The sequence below is a fragment of the Neofelis nebulosa genome, chromosome 6 (genome assembly GCF_028018385.1).
Source record: "Neofelis nebulosa isolate mNeoNeb1 chromosome 6, mNeoNeb1.pri, whole genome shotgun sequence".
Classification (NCBI taxonomy): domain Eukaryota; kingdom Metazoa; phylum Chordata; class Mammalia; order Carnivora; family Felidae; genus Neofelis; species Neofelis nebulosa.
Window position 1 is genome coordinate 39,330,593 of NC_080787.1, and position 17,175 is coordinate 39,347,767.

The 17,175-nt window shown below is 41.6% G+C and overlaps 1 protein-coding gene across 4 annotated transcripts in view; it reads left to right on the plus strand.

Annotated features, from left to right (window-relative positions):
* Positions 1–17,175, plus strand: part of RNF8 (ring finger protein 8) — a 33,383-nt gene that overhangs the window by 9,443 nt on the left and 6,765 nt on the right. For 2 of the 4 annotated variants that reach the window (XM_058733775.1, XM_058733774.1), the window contains 5 exons: positions 6,415–7,155; positions 9,602–9,664; positions 11,834–11,923; positions 14,032–14,139; positions 16,081–16,285. In XM_058733775.1, the coding sequence (XP_058589758.1) occupies positions 6,415–7,155; positions 9,602–9,664; positions 11,834–11,923; positions 14,032–14,139; positions 16,081–16,285 (1,207 nt within the window). The remainder of the gene's footprint in view (positions 1–6,414; positions 7,156–9,601; positions 9,665–11,833; positions 11,924–14,031; positions 14,140–16,080; positions 16,286–17,175) is intronic. The other 2 variants (XM_058733777.1, XM_058733776.1) reach the window with 2 other exon arrangements.

Below are 17,175 nucleotides of genomic sequence, written 5' to 3' on the forward strand. Positions count from 1 at the left end.
TTGCACCAGCGGCTTATGAAGAAGGGCTTCAAGGGAACACTCTCCTTTTGGATAGCAGGGGAAACCTGTACCAGTTGCATGATTTAAAAAAATTAATTATACATATCTAAGTCATAGACGTCAGGTTTTAAAGCCCCTGCAATAGCTTATATCGAACCACTTTAGGAAAAGACATTTTCCTTATCAGAGTTGGCTATCTGAGAAATGGGATTGCAGTATTATAGAGGTAAGTTCTCCGGTGCTCTTCTCTTTGATGATGTGTAGTATGGGTATACACCATTTATGGGATAGCAGATTTTGAAAGGTTGGGAAGCCACCAACTGACAGATTTTACTGTTCCTTGAACATCAGCTTCAGGGACAGAGGTGGCCCATGCCAGCGACAGATCATGACTGTGCTTCTGGGCTGCTCTCCAGTGTTAGCTGTGTATGTTTTCTTCCAGGGCTGTTGTTACCATGAGATTCCTCTCTGAGGTCTCAGACAGATAATACAGAGGAAAGGTAGCCTCCTGATTCTTCCAAGCCTTTTCTGGTTTAAGCCTCTTAGCTTTGATTCCATTTGTGAGGTAACTGATTTTTAAGAGAAGCTGTGAGTCAAGTGTTTTGATGGAGCAACTACTCTTACAGGTAAAAGCACTCCCCCCACATTTTTTTTTTCCTTAACAAACGCTCCTTTCCTTTGTGGCTTTTTTCTGGCACCATGCCTTGGCAGTCCTCTTCTTCTGATGAAGGATTTGGATTTCACGTGCAGGATGTTATTATTATGGTCATATTTGAAGTCATTTGCCAAGTCTTTTCAAGAGGTAGATACTTCTAAGAATTCAAAACTCAGAACTGCATTCTCTCTTCATTAAATGGTCTCTCTTATATGCTGGAATGGCCAGAAAATGAAAGCTTAAGTACAGATACAAAAATTGCAACAAATGCAATTTTAGTTTAAATTGGCTTTAAAAAAAGAAAAACCGTGGAGGACTGCTGACTCTGCACACAAAATATTGTAGTTGTGTGCATTTCAGTTGGAAAGCTCTTCAGATGGCTCATTGTAGGTATTCCTATCCAGCTGTTTCAGAAAATTGGTTGTTTGAGGGTCCATCTGAAATGCCTTGGTGGGTTTTCTTGCCTTCAGTCCTAGAGATTTGGGCATGGAGTTTGAACCTTTCTCCTCCTATCGTGTTGTTATTCATCTGCTCCCTGGTGAGTCCCACCTTCATGCTTCTGTACACTATGGCATTTCATGTCTCTGGTGAATTGTACTGTCTGTGAACACACCTTGTTGCTTGGGACAGTTCAACTTCTGGTCTTCCAGCAGCTGGAGCAGTGATTGTCAACCCCGTTTCCAGTTTTTGTGCTTACCTGGGGTTCTTTTAAAAACTACTCGTGGTATCATATTAAAATGGAGAACTTCCATTCATCAAAAGACACCATTAAGAAAGTGAAAGGCAAACTCAGAGTGGAAGATATTTGCTGCACATAACCAATGAAGGACTTTATATTTGAATATGTACATAACTCCAAATCAATGAGAAAAAGAAAGATAATCCAGTTTTAAAAATGGGCAAGAGCCAGACACTTCACAAAATATTATATCCAAATGTTCAGTGTTCATGAGAAGTTGTTCAGCCTCATTAATGATAAGGGAAATGCAAATTAAAACCACAGTGGAATACCACTACATATCCACCAGAGTGGCTAAAATTAAATACTGATGATGCCAGGTATTGTCAAGTTGTCTTTTGGTAGAGGTATAGATTGGCATAACAAATTTGGAAAATTATTTGGCATTATTTATTAAAGTTGCATATATATATATATATGTGTGTGTATATATATATGTGTATATATATATATATATGTATATATATACACACACATATATATATATATATATATATGTATACACACACACACACACCTCACAACAATATTTTCACTCCCAAGGAAACAACCCAAGTGTTTATCAACGGTAGAATCTTAAAATGAAACACTATACTAGAATGAATGTGAATGAGCTACCACTATATCCAGCAGCATGGATAAATGTCACAAACAATATTGAGTTAGAGAAGACAGACACAAAAGAATACATATTATATGATGCCGTTTATATAATTGTCAAAACCAGGCAAAACTAATATGTGACATCAAGCCAGGCTGACAGTCCCCTTATGTATGGAGGGGGAGGGGCTTAGTGACTAGAAGGAAGCCCAGGGGGTCTCTGGGATGCTGAGAATGTGTAATTTTTTTTTTTTAACCTTGTGGTAGTTACACTGAGATGTTCACTTTGTGATTATTCATCTAGTTATACATTTATGATTTGTGCACTTTTATGTTTTTATGTTATATTTTAGTAAAGAATTTCTAATGCCAAGTGCTGGTAAGGATGCAGAGTAACTGGAACTCTTAACCATTGCAAGTGAGAATACAAAATGATATCAGCACTTTGAAAACCAGTTTGGCAGTTTCTTCCAGTTAAACATGTACTTATCCAACATTCCTTTTCCTGTCCCAAATTAATAAAAACTTATGTTCTTACAGAAACTTGTATGTGAATGTTCTTGTGGCTTTATTCATAGTCACCAGAAACTGGAAGGAGCAACTAGGGACTGGATAAACTAGTAACACCCATGACCTAGGATATTATTCAGCAGTAAAAATGTCAAACTGCTGTGAATGCAACAAAGTAGATAAATCTTAAAGTCATTATGCTAGGTGAAAGAAGCCAGATTCAAAAGGATACATACTGGTGTGGTTCCATTTATACAACATTCTGGAAAAGGCAAACCTATGTAGGGCAGAGAATAGATGAGTAGTTGCCTGGGAATGAGGGAAGGGTCGACTGCAAAGGGGCACTGTGTCTTGATACAAATTGCATATGCTGTGTTTGTATATAAACTGGATTTTTAAAATTCTGATGTCTAGTCCCCATCTCAGACCATTTAACCCAGTCACTATTTCTTGTAAACATTTCCAGGTGATTTCACTGTACATCAGGGTTGAGAACCACTGGGTTACATAAATCATTTGATGAACTGCATGAAAACATTGCCCGTTGGCTTTGGGTTTCCACTCAAATGGATTAAAAATGCTGGACAGAGATTGAGCATCAAGTGAAGTAATTGGTGTTGAAGGGGGTGCAGGTGATCCCACTTTTTTCCCATTGATGGCTGAGAGTCACTGGGCAGGCTTTTCTTTGGTTATCACTTTGCTGCTGCTGACAGTGCTCAAACTGGTGATTGTGAAAACTATCAAGAAAGGCTTGGCAGTGTCTGGGTGGCACAGTTGCTTAAGCGTTTAACTTTGGCTCAGGCCATGATCTCATGGTTTGTGGATTCAAGCCCCGCATCGGACTCTGTGCTGACAGGTGAGAGCCTGGAGCCTACTTCAGATTCTGTGTCTCCTTCTCTCTCTGCTTCTCCCCTTCTCACGCTCTCTCTCAAAAATGAACATTAAAAAAAAAAAAGGCAGTTTTTTGGTAAAGTTTTTAGTAAAGTTTTAGTAAAGTTTTTAGTAAAGATATCTATCTTAAACACAGTTTGAGATAGATATATTTAAATGTTTATTCTTAGGGGCAGAGTGCGAGTGGGGGAGGGGCAGAGAGAGCCCGGGAGACACAGAATCTGAAGCAGGCTCCAGGCTCTGAGCTGTTAGCACAGAGCCCGAGGCGGGGCTTGAACTCACAAACCAGGGAGATCGTGACCTGAGCTGAAGTTGGATGCTCAACTGACAGCCACCCAAGTGCCCCCAGTTTGATTTATTTAAGCTGTTGCATTTGAGATCATATCCTGGGCAGTACATGATTGTTCTTATACAGCCGTGGTAATTTCATCCTTTTCTACCGTTGCCCTGTGAACAGACCTGAGTTGGGGCTGTGGTCCAAAGTATACCACTAGATGTCACCAAGGAGTGACGAATGGATAAACAGAGGGATCCAGGGATAAAAAGTGATGGGAAAATTTTGAGAGTTTATTTTCCAGATCTCAAAGGGCTCTCGAGGCAGGTTACTGCAGAGGATCTCGCGGAGGGTTGCAATACGTCTTGAAAGTTCACCCTAGCTTTTTAGGGTTTTGTTCACTCTAGTCTTAGGTTGCTTCTATAGCCTTCTTAACCATCTCTTTGTCTTTGAGATTCTTCTTAAATGTCTATACCTTGGCAATAGGTGGCCTCCTGTGTCATACTACTTTTCCTGAAAGCTTTTTCCTATGTATAATCTATAATTGACTATTCTGCTATAGAACTGTTCTCAAATACATTCTTTTGGCCTCCCTCCCCCTCCTTTTTATTCCTGCATATGTTGTTTCAGAAATCAGAACTGATCACTCTCCATAATTTCTCAGGCTGAATATGAGTAGAAAAGTTGGGAGAAGGTTGGTCAGATAAGCCAGGTTAGGGCCAAGGCAGTGAGTTAAAGCCAGTCTTTCTGTATGTATCTATGCTCGTCTTTCTCTCCCTCTCCCCACTCTGGCCAGATAACACAAAACCAGAAACAAGGGCCTAAAACCAATCCAGAGCTGAGATCCAATCTCTAGTCTTCATCCTTTGTGCCTTGTGGTCAAGCCTCCCATCCCTCATATTTGAGCTGATCAGGTATTTTTTCTAGCCACGAGGAGGTAGCTATCGTTACCAACTTGAATATAGTCTTAGTCCCAGTTCATATGTGACCTTCATCTCTGGCCTGTGTCCCAAAGATACGTTCTTATTATGGGTTAAATTGTCCACTTGTCTCTTTCCTTCTCTTCCCTCTCCTCTTTCTTCCCTTCCCCCTTCCTTCCTTCCTTCCTTCCTTCCTTCCTTCCTTCCTTCCTTCCTTCCTTCCTTCCTTCCTATGGGTTAAAATGTCCACTTGTCTCTTTTCTTTTTTCTCTTTCCTTCCTCCCTCCTTCTCTCCCTCCCTCCCTTCCTTCCATCCAAGTTTATTTATTTAAGTGATCTCTACCCCCAGCATGGGGCTTGAACTCATGCCCCGAAATCAAGAGTCACATGCTCTTCTGACCAAGCCAACCAGGCACACTCCCACTTGTCTCTTTAAACTTTAAATGCTACATTTGTTTCAAGTCTGTTTTAGAATGCATCATCTCTGTTTAGCATCTCTTCTCTAGCCCAGCTCTATATGATACTCCTTTGCATTTATAGGCTGTGCTGTGTAATCCCACATTTACTTATGTGTGCCCTCATGTTTTCCTTTCCATAGTCAGCTGCTAAAAGTTGTTTTCATATCTTCTACTTTTGTGCTCAGTATATTTACCTTGCAAGATGCTGAGCATAGAATTGAAATAACTGTTGACAAGTCAATTGAGCCAGAACATAATAATAGTAGTGAACACTTATATAATACTTACCATGTGCCAGGCACTTTTCTGAGTACATTACATATGTCATCTCATTAAATCCACACAGACTCCATGAGGGAGAGACTATTATTATCCTCCATTTTATAGATGTGATAACTGGAGCATGGAGAGGTTAAGAAAGTTACCCAAAGTTACACAGCTATTAAGTGATGGAGCCAGATTATAAATCCAGGCAGTCCGACTCCTGGGTCCATGCTCTTAACCCCTACACTATGGCTTAATTTAAGTCATTAAAGTAAATATATATTGAGCATTTATTATATGTGAGTCACTGTGCTTAGTGTTTTACATGTATTTTATTTCATTCTTCACAGAACAGTATGAGTTAGGAACTGTACTATCCCTATTTTACAGGTAAAACTGAGACACAGAGGTTAAGTAAATCGCTGAAGGCCATGCAACTAATAAACCCAAGGTGGTGCATTTGGGCTATGAACTCAAGTCTGTCTGAGCCAAAGCTCCAGCTCTTAACCACTGTGCTGTATTACCCCCTGGACCTTTGGTGCTATTAATTGGGTCAGATCCCACCTGCAGGTTGACCCCAGTACAAGGTATTGATACACTCTTTTTAGGTTTATGTATGTGTGCTGGGAAGTGCTTTGCTCATTCACCAATGTGTTCAGGGACCACATTTAGAGACAGTGCTTGTGTGATTTTCCTGGCTAAGCCTATCTTTTGAACCTCATCATTAGATACTACTTCCTTCGCTAATAGCCATTTTTCCAGTCTTGGGCCATTGCCCCCAGTTTAGGTCAATAGGAGCTATTCAGTTGCAGTTTCTTTTAATGCTGCTGCATTTATTTGAGTAATTCATCTGCCAGTAATAAGGTAATTCCTGCCTGTTACACAGGCAGTTCTCTGTGGAGGCATGGATGTGAAATATAGGTAAAAAGCCAAAGCTGTTTCAGGAATGCTATTTCTAAGGGTGATGGTTTATCAACCTTTTCTATTTGTCCTCAGGGGTTTTCCTTCTGAAAAGGCAGAAGTTTTTGTAGCAACAGGAGAAACGTTCCATTAAGAGGAGGAAAATCATGAAGCTTATTTTGTCTTTATTTCCCTTTCTCTAGAGTCTGAATGGTGTTTGGCTGAACAGACAACGTCTAGAACCTTTAAATGTCTATTCTATCCATAAGGGAGACCACATCCAGCTTGGGGTACCTCTGGAAAATAAGGAGAATGCAGAGTATGAATATGAAGTTACTGAAGAAGAGTGGGACAGGATGTATCCTTGTCTTGCCCCAAAGAATGACCAGATGACGGGAAAAAATAAGGGATTGAGAACTAAAAGGAAATTTAGTTTGGATGAATTAGAGGGCCCTGGAGCTGAAGGCCCCTCAAATTTGAAATCCAAAATAAGTAAAGTATCTTGTGAATCTGGTCAACCAGTGAAGTCTCATGGGAAAGGTGAAGTGGCCAGTCAGCCCTCTGAATATTTGGATCCTAAGTTGACTTCTCTTGAGCCAAGTGAGAAGGCCACAGAGGTTCATGTTTACCCTGGCTCCACAAAAGTCATAGAGCTTCATCATAAGAAGCAGAAAGCTTCAAACCCTTCAGCATCGCACAGCAGCTTAGCACTGTTCAAGGTGACCATGTCCAGGATTCTGAAGCTGAAAACACAAATGCAGGAAAAACAGGTAGCTGTACTGAATGTGAAAAAACAGACCCAAAAAGGGAACTCAAAGAAAATCGTAAAAATGGAGCAGGAGCTGCAGGACTTACAGTCCCAGCTATGTGCAGAGCAGGCCCAGCAACAGGCCAGAGTGGAACAGCTAGAGAAGACTTTCCAGGAAGAGGAACAGCATCTCCAGGTACGACATAGGAGGAAGGGACACCAGTGCCCCTCAGGGGTGGGTAGGCCTTTGGTGGGCCTCTGGCCATAGCTCTCTGTTTCTGGGTCAGGGACCACATGCTGAGTGCCAGGAACAGGAGGTAGAATGGGAGAAGAAGACTTAGATGGGAGAAGGGATTTGAGTGCAGGGTTAAGGCTTCAGCACGATGACCAAGAGCCAGAGTTTGGGTGCTGTGTTGGCTGAAGGGGGCTGGGAGAGCCAGCCAGGATGCAATTGATCTCAGGATATAAAGCTGAGGCACCTGAGAACTGAGGCAGATTCAGAGGGGTTGGATGAAGGTCAGGATGCCACAGAGCCACAGTACACTCCAACTAAACCAGTGGTTGTCCCTATGAATGATCTTTCTTTGGTGTGTCAAAGCCAAACCAGTTAGCCTGAGGGCAGCTATGAGTCAGGTGGTTACTCTGCCCTTGTTGTACCTGGCAACTTACTAGCTCTGATGGTTAGTTAACTCTAGCTAACCTAGGAAGTGGGAGCCTAGAAAGGCAGAAAATGTTTTTGTTTCTATCCTGAGCAACTAGCATTGGAGGGGACAAGTATATTGTGACTCAGTTGTTGGGTTGAGTGGTAAGCCACTTTCCACAGTGCCTTTAGCGGGGAGGCAGAATGATTGTCTTAGCTGTGTCAAGGTAAGACCAAATGTGTCCCCATCCCTGAGTCATTTGCTTAGATGACAAGCTCTTGCACAAAGCCTCTAGGCTAGAGCTGATTTCTGGTCCTGCTGAAAATGTCAGTTCCAATCTGGCTAGAAGTATACATTTTACTCCCATCTCTTTGCTCAGGTAATATTGAATGTCAAGAATTCCCCATTGTTGATTTAGAAATAAAAAGGACCAATCAGGATTGAAGTGAATAAGCTTTTCTGTTTTGTTTACTTTGCTCAGGGCGAGGAACAACCAGTAGTGTTGACTAGATTTGGAACAATTTAAAAATTTCATTCTAATCTCTGCTTTCCACTTGAACTGCTAGCATTAGCAAAGGCCATGGATTAAATAGGTCTTTCTCAGGATATTCATTGCTTGTTCATGTGTACCTTTTTGCTTCCCTTACCCAGCCTGGACTAGTTCTTGAAGCTAATAGAGGGAGGCTTACCTCTACATATTTAGTGTATGACACCTTCACCAGAGCAGAAGCCTCTTTAAAGGCTAATGTGTTCAGGAACAAGAGTTATTATTAATTAATATTTGTGGCTGCTCTGGGTATGCTTCAGGATATAGTTATAAAATCTTTTTCTATATCAGAATGGTAGAGAAAGGCAAAAAGGACTGGCTTAGAGAATTTCTGTGGGTATTAGAGGGTCATATAGAAATGGCTCATGGTGAAATGTATCTAGTCCTTTGTTTATTAGCTGCATTTCCCTTTGCCACCAAGCCCTAGGGATTTAGTCTTCTCCTACTACTTCACACAGATTTTTTTTTAGCACCTATGGCAGTATACTTAGACATCAGGTGGTTATTAAGAGGCTTAATAAATGGTTCTTGCCATTAAGAAATATAATAATCAGAACAGTTTTAAGTTAATATATTTAAATTAGAGAACAATTTCTTTTTTTTAACTTTTTTTTTTTTTTTTTTTTTTTTTTTAGCGTTTATTTATTTTTGAGACAGAGACAGAGCATGAACAGGGGAGGGGCAGAGAGAGAGGGAGACACAGAATCTGAAACAGGCTCCAGGCTCTGAGCGGTCAGCACAGAGCCCAACGCGGGGCTCGAACTCACGGACCGTGAGATCATGACCTGAGCCGAAGTCAGACGCTTAACCGACCAAGCCACCCAGGCGCCCCTAGAGAACAATTTCCAGTTGGCATATTAAATGGGTAGGCAGTTCTTAACGAGGGAAAGGCTCAGAGGTTCTTGTAGAAGGTGCTGAATGTAGGGCAATGATGATGTGGAAGACATCCACATCACAGGGGGCTGACAGAGAAAACAGCATAAGCTCAGGCAAGGAGGAGAAGCAGTCTAGAAGAGATACTCACACTAAGAGACAGCGTGGCCAGAATTGAGCGAAGAAACATGGTGGAGCTTGTGAGTGTCAACCTGGGGGATTATATCCCGAGTTTAGATATTTGGTGGCTTAGAATCTCTCAGTTTACATCTTTCTGGGGGTCATGACATTAGCCAGTGAAGGACACTTGGAGTATTACCCCAGGGTTTCTCTCCAGAACGACCTGAGTGGCAGCTTGAAGGTGACAGCCCTCAGGTGTGCAGTGTTTGAGCAGTTAACTCTGCTCAGATCCCTTCCTGCCAAGAGCCTGAAGTGAAACGGGAGGTTTTCCACCTGCTCCCTGCCCCCTATAGTTTCCAGATGCTCTCAGGAGCCAGTCTGCTCTGCTTGTTGCTAGATTTTGTTTCTTTTCCCCCCCACTCCCTGCAGGGAAATTTTCCATTTTGTTTTTGGCTTTGCAGGATTTGGAGAAGGAACAAGGAGAAGAGGACCTGAAGCAACAGCTGGCCCAGGCTCTACAGGAGGTAACTTACCTCTTGCCACTGTACTGAGATTATAGTGGGCTGGAGAGTGGGGGGCAGCCAGACCTCACATGGCCACTGGCTGCCTCTTCTGCTTAGCACACACCTCTGTGGCATCTCCAGTCTGCAGACAACAGCTGCTCATACCATCAGGTCGGAGATTTGGCCTCACAGACATGCCAGACCTCAGCATGAAAACGTACATCTTCATCTGAGCAGAAGTTGCTCTAGTGAAGATGGAACTGAGCCTGTAGCAATTAGGAGGCTCTCTGGGGAAGTGTCTGCACTTCCAGAAAGGTGAGGGCAGCAGAGGGGAATTTCAAGCTATGACTTGGCCACCAGAGCCTGCAAGGGCCTTTATTACCTCATTGTTCCTGAGCTGAAGCCATCCAGAAACCATTCAAGAATGTTCCAATTAAGCGTTTTAGGTCAGGTTGAGAATGTAGTTTAACAGTCAGCAGAACATACCGATTTACTGAAAGGGCAAGGCTCACAGGAATAAAATTCCCCTAAAAGGTTGCCTGTAATTTATTTCATGTAACTTGACTATCATCTGATTATTTTTTTACAAGCTCTTTTGCATCTTTTAAACCCACTTTATCTTCTAAACTTTATGTGTTTATGATTAGTAGTTTAATGCAAGTTTTGTCAGGAGGTTAGTGAGATGGTTCAAATCTCCTTGATCAGTTGCATTAGAATTTGTTTAGGTGAATTTATCCTTATGGTCTTTTATTGCATATCTACTTCACAACCTTCATAGAGTGCCAACAGCCCTGTATTATTGTAATCTTTGTGGGGATGTCTGCCTTGATTTCCTTGAGGGGTGCACAAATAGTCTTGAAAAGAATTAGATGAAAATTTATTCAGTCTTTTTGAATTTTATTTTCTAAGCTTGTTTATTTTCTAGGGTGGGAAGGTAGGTATATTTCTCATTTAGAGCTTTATTAAATTGTATTGAAATACCGTTTTGAAATTGGCTGGAAAAGAGTAAGGTTCTGCTGCTTGGAAATCGCCAAGTGATCATTGAGTACCTTGTACCCACGACTCCTCACCCTTTCCCCAGAGACAGGAAAATATTTAGCATGAGGTGCTTGGCCAGTCTCCATTCATTAGCCTAAAATGGGAAACTTTTAGGTCATGGTTTTTAACAACATGCCTGGGGGACATACCACTTTCTCAACTGAAACAGTGGTTGTTTCTTGGTCCACCTTGTTGGTCCCTCTGTGACAATTCTTTTTTACTTACTAGGCAATTTTTAAAACTTCTGAATGCTTTCATATCTGTTATTTTCTTATCAACACTGATGTAGGAGGGGGCACCTGTTTTCCCATTTTATAGATGAGAAAGTTAGGCACATACATCTAATCAGTGGTCAAGATGAATACCCAGGCCATCTGATATAACTTTTTTTGGGAGACCACAAATTTTAAAATTTGTTTCTTGAGTAATATCTTTTCAGAAATACTTACCTTTATTCCACCTTCTTTAAAAAAGGATTGGAGGTGAGATTTAAAGTGTAAGCTATACTTAAGTGTGAGGGTGCTCAGAAATTCTCATAGATGTGGAATCTCTTGACATGCATTGTAGGCAGTAAGTCACAATAAATGAACTGTCAGCTTCCAGAAGACACAGGCAGGGTTCAGGCAGTACTGCCTCACAAGTATGTAGTATGTGATTTGTAGAATAAATAGGTTAAAGGTCTTTTTTATTTCAATGAAAATGATCTAGAAATCCCATTTCTCCCTGATTATTAAAAGCCACTCCCATTGCTGGGTAGCCTCAGATTTACTTACTTGTTCTTGAGTTCCTGAGTTCCTAGAATCACTTGGGTGGCTTTAAAAAAAAAATGCACATTCCTGAGCCCCCAGCCAAACCTACAGAATCTGGAAGGCAGTGTAAAGTTCCTTAGTTGATTTGGATGGCCACTGAGGTTGGGTTATTTTCAGAGGGGTTAATGGATTTGATGACCTTCCTCCCTACCTCCCCCCCTTCTCTAAAAAAAAAAAGCAGCAGGTAAGTGGGATGTCCTGAAGGAACAAAGGCGATCTTGAAATTGCCAATCCCTTGATCCCTTGAACCAAAGCTACTGATGGAAGGAGCAGGCTCATGTATGGAGAAAAGGAAATATGCAGTGTAGCCCATTTTGAATACATATCTGCTATGTTTCTGCAGCATCGGGCTCTAATGGAAGAGCTAAACCGCAGCAAGAAGGACTTTGAAGCAATTATTCAAGCCAAGAACAAAGAATTGGAACAGACCAAGGTACTAGAAAGAAGATAAAGGTTTAGAATTTGGTCAATACATGCAACTCAGCATTTCCAACGATGCAAGGGTTGCTGTGGTGAATAAAGAGAGAGATTATGGCTGTTCCCTGCCTTAGGGGAAATAATCTGTAAAATGATTCAGGCCTATGGAAGGGTCTGCCTCTAAGACAATGTTTTTTTCCTTCCCTCATTAAGAAGTGAAATGCTGGGAATGAGACTCACGTCCTGCAGTCTAGTCCATTGGCTGTGGTAGATGCTCCTTCAGAGTGGTCCACTGACACAAGCTAAGGGGTAGTGTAGTCAAAACACCGTTCATCCTGATGCATTTGGGTAATTATTTCTCACATCAAATCAGTGGAATGCTTAAATTAGGGGTTATAAACTCAAGTGCCCCCCAGGGTTAGAGTGGTAATAGAAGTGAGTGAAGTGGCCTGGATACAAGATCACAGTAGGAAGGGGTGCCTGGGTGGCTCAGTCGGTTGAGCATCTGACTTTGGCTCAGGTCATGATCTCATAGTCTGTGAGTTCGAGCCCTGTGTTGGGTCTGTGCTGGCAGCTCAGAGCCTGGAGCCTGCTTTGGATTCTGTGTCTCCCTCTCTTTCTGCCCCTTCCCCGCTCATGTTCTGTCTCTCTGTCTCTCTCTGTGTCAAAAATAAATAAACATTAAAAAAATTTTTTTAATTAAAAAAAATAAAAAGATCACAGTAGGAAGCTGCAGGGACAGAGACACACCAGAAAGGGCACTTGCCACCCCTCCCCAACCCCACCCCGAAGAGACAGCCCTTCTTTGCTGAGCCACTTGTTGCTGCCCAGAAATGCAAGCTCAGTGTTGTCAGATCCTTTGACTTTTCCACAGAAGATAGAAATCCAAATGTTTGTGTGAACTATCCCAATTTTCAAATATTAGCAACAAGTTCAGTTTTATTCTATTTTGTTTTTTAATACCTGAGGACCAAACTAAACAAATCTGCCAGGTAGATCCAGTCCACAGGCCACCAGTTTGGAACCTCTGGCCTGAAATTGATGTCCAAGACTGTCTGTATCTCTCAGCCCGCCCTTCCCCACAGACAGACCTGCAGCAGAATACAGAAAGGAGAAGACTCAGTTTTCATTTGGTTTGCTATCCTTATCCTTGGTTTAAATCATATAGTACCTTTCTTAACTTCCAAAAAGCCACCATATCTTTTTAAACCTAGCAATTTGTAGGTTTTCAGGGAACTGGACTTTAATGAAAATGGGTACATACATACTCTCTTCACTGCCCTAAGCAGTGTTATAGTCTTTGCTTTGATTAGAAGGGACAATAAAAGATGAAAAATTAGCCACTCAAATATGCCCTAAATAGCTTTTCTTTCCCCTCAGGGGCTCCTGGCACTTTCAGTTTTAGGGATGAGAGCTAATTTAAACAAATGTCTTCAAGAGAGCACACCTAGGGTCCTCCCCAAAATGTATGTCTATAAGTGGTCTGACCTCTTGGGGAAAGCACAGGGAAATTGGACTGCAGACCTCTGCAGGAGTAGGAGGTGGCAAGCATCATAGAGTTTGGATCCTGAAGGTACTTGAGGAGGCCATCTCTCAGCCTCCCGTCTCCAGGGAGTATAAGTATTATCCTTATTTTATAGAAGAGGCAGCTGCAAGGAACACAGGGGACCTTATAAACTAATTCAGGCTTCCTGCCCCTATGGATTGTTTTCTTTCATGTCTAGTGAGTCCTTGGTTGTTTGGGATGATTTTATATCACCTCTAAACTGCTGTTAGTTATAGGATACTTAATGCCTCATTCCGGTTTTGGGTGGCTGCTGGGGTTAGTACGCCGCCTTCAGTTTTTCTCATTTGGTGAGCTCTGGGAAAGGAGACAGAAGCTACGGAGCAAATACAGAAAAAGTGGAGAGAGGAAAGAAAGGAAGACCATGCCCTATATTAGAAAGCCGTTCTGAGGAACGGTCACCCTTAGAGAAAGGGTTTTTATTCTCAAGACACTGTGCCAGGTTGAATTTTTAATTTAGAATCTTGAATCCTATTTCAGACAATTAACCCTGTTCCCTGTCCTGTTTTGCATTCTTGTTGGGTCATCCACATGACAGGTGGGGTTATGTGTCTTTGCAGGAGGAGAAGGAGAAGGTGCAAGCACAGAAGGAGGAAGTTCTTAGCCACGTGAATGATGTGCTGGAAAATGAGCTCCAATGTATTATTTGCTCAGAATACTTCATTGAGGTAATTATCAGCAGTGGCTTATGTCTTCTTGATCTCTCAACCCTCACTGAGGGTTGGCATAGCCTTGGCTATGCCAGTTCTGTTATAGGGAAACATTCTGAAGAGATTTTTATTCTAGGAACCTGTTGTAGTTATTTGACCTCAAAGTGACCTCTAGAGATGGCCATGTCTCATTTGTTTTTGTAGTCATCTTTACCTTCACTGATCCTTTTTCTTATTTCATGTGGTGTTGAGTGTTTATTTGGTACAATCACTATTTTTAGCTGCAGTGAAGCCTTTATTTCTTTGCTGTTCAGAGAAAATAGGGCCACATGGCATTAGATTTTTGAAGTATCGGTAAAGCTGCTCACTAAAGCTTCTCTTTCTTTACTCTGAATGGACGCAGTTCTGAGAGTGGGCGTATAGTGCAGCCTTTAACAGGGTGGTAAATGTCACTGATGTGTGGTCACTTGGGGAATTCAGCAGCCAAGTGGAACATATTTCAGGGACTCTGAGGCTCCCTATGAAAATGAAACATCTCCTAGGTTACCATTTGTTATCCTGTCATATTTTTGCATAGACCTTATTTTTCACAAATTCTACCATTTGTGGCTAGTTCATCTTATACTGATCTTAAACTCAAGTTTTGTTAAATTACTGTGCTTTTCGGGTTTCGTTAAAAAGGAAAATGCATGCACACACTCGTTCCTTCTTTCTGGTAGTCTTTTGGGAGGTTGAGTCTATTAGCCTCCTGAGAAATCCCTCTCAAGCAGATCTGTTTCTTTTGCTCTGGATCCAGTTTGACTTCAGGTCATAATTTCCCTCCATAGTTTCTAGTCATTTGATTCCCTAGTTTGGAGAAACTCCGTGTTGCTTTGACAGGATTCTGCTAGAGGAAAGCAAGGAAAGGGGGGTTGGGATTGGAGATGAGTTAGCCAACCTAGGGCATCTGCACAGACATCTAAGAGACAACCTGACCTGTGCTTTGTTTACAGCACACTGCCTGACTTTTTCTACGGTCACCTCTTAAAGTCAGCATTGGAAAGAGGTTTTACTTTAATCAGACAGGTTTTTAGTCCTATTTGTGAGGCTTTATCTCATACAGTTAACAAAATATCTCCTAGTTGGCTTTCTGTGCTCAACTTGGCATTTGAAAACTGCATAATTTCTGTTATTTTCCGCTGCCATCCTAAAAGCAGGAACGAAGACTTTTGAGCCTCAGAAAAACTTGTATCTTAGGAGATGTACCTAAACAAGACTATTGAAGAGGATGGTTTATATTTTTAGAAGTGAAAAGGACCCTAGAAGAAATCTGACCATTGGAATTACTCCTTCTGCTTTCCCTCTTCTGACAGGTTTATTTACTTAAGAGTTCAGTCACTGTCAGTGAACCCATTACACTTTTTCTATTATCTTGGTTCCTTTCTCCCCAGACTTTTTAGTCATTTTTTACATATATTTTACTTTTTTAAGTTTCTTTTGAGTAGAGATATGCCTCCTACCATTCTATGTACTGAGTATTTAGAATGTGCTTCTTTTCGTATATTAAAATTGAAGTTCTGATTCACCATCAGCAGGATATATATTTATTTTCCATGAGGGAATTAGTGGTGTATTTGTACATTCACTCGTTTCCTAGTCCTACTTGTGTCCAGTGACATTTGTTTGCAAGGTAGCTAATCTGCGTTGACAGTGTCATCTGAATTGGTGGAACGAGATAGACAAATCAGCCTGTGTCTACGAACTTACCTTTGAGAAAGAAAATGAATCATCTAACTTAAACCTTAAAATTTCTCATCCCCAGGAATGACTCTGATACCCTCCATAAGCCCTGTAGATGGGATTATTGTTAAATTTCCATTTGGCCTTGGGAATGAACTCCTGTCTTAGCATTGAGATCACAACTGCCCTGGGAAAGTAAGCATGACGGTTCTGTTATGTGTGTTCACATTCCCATTGTAGGCTGTCACCTTGAACTGTGCCCACAGTTTCTGCTCCTACTGTATCAGTGAATGGATGAAGCGAAAGGTAGAATGTCCCATTTGTCGGAAGGACATCAAATCCCAAACCCACTCCCTGGTTCTGGACAATTGCATTAATAAGATGGTAGATAATCTGAGCTCAGAAGTGAAAGAACGACGAATTGTCCTCATTAGGGAACGAAAAGGTGAGTCAGTGTGAACAAGAAGGTGAGTCCCCTCAACAAAAGACTTACAAACTTAAGCAGATTTTTTTGGCTGGGGAAGAGAGTCAGATAAATGATTCTTAGGCCAAAGAAGAGGAGGGAGAAATGGGAAAAAATAAAGAGAGTTAAAGGTAATAAGTATGTGATTAAGAGTTGAGGGAGAATGGGTGCATGTATTTGAGCAGTGGGGAAGGGGGAGGCTTAAGTATATGGATGTGCGTAGAAAACACAAGGTCAGATGGTTTGTTGTGCTGATAACTAGATGGTGCTGTTGTTCAAGACAGTTCAATTGCTGTCCAAGTGTTGGAAAAACCTTGGGTTGGGTACACTATCAGTTATAAATAGGAGGTAAACAGAGATTCACAAATTGGAGAATGCTTGAAGAGCACACATACAGGTTTTATAGTAAGTCACAGCTTAATTACACAAAGTGGACATAATGTTAAACTAGAGAGATAAACTTAATCTTTGGGGATCCTAATATGTTTACCAACTAGTCTCTAGTTGGAAAGAATTGGGATAAAGAGATTGGGGAAGTAGGGGTGGGTGAGTTCCCCTAATGAACCATTCTTCCTTGGTGAATATCTGTTCATTCGAACGAGTGATCTCCTCATGCTTGGAGCTTGCTGTGTTGAGGGTTACAGAGCCTCTCCGCTTGCGACTCGAATATCCTTGTGGCAAAAGATGTGTCCTGAGGCCGGGCACAAGGAAACCAATGGATAGGAGGAAGGACTGGTTGGTTGTTGGCCAGGGACGACAGTGCATAGAAGCAGGGTGGATCTGGTTATCATGTTCAGTACCTCTAAGAATCCAGCACAGCACTACCTTCTGGGAAGTCACCAGAGCCAAAGTGCCATGAAGTCAGTTGGCTG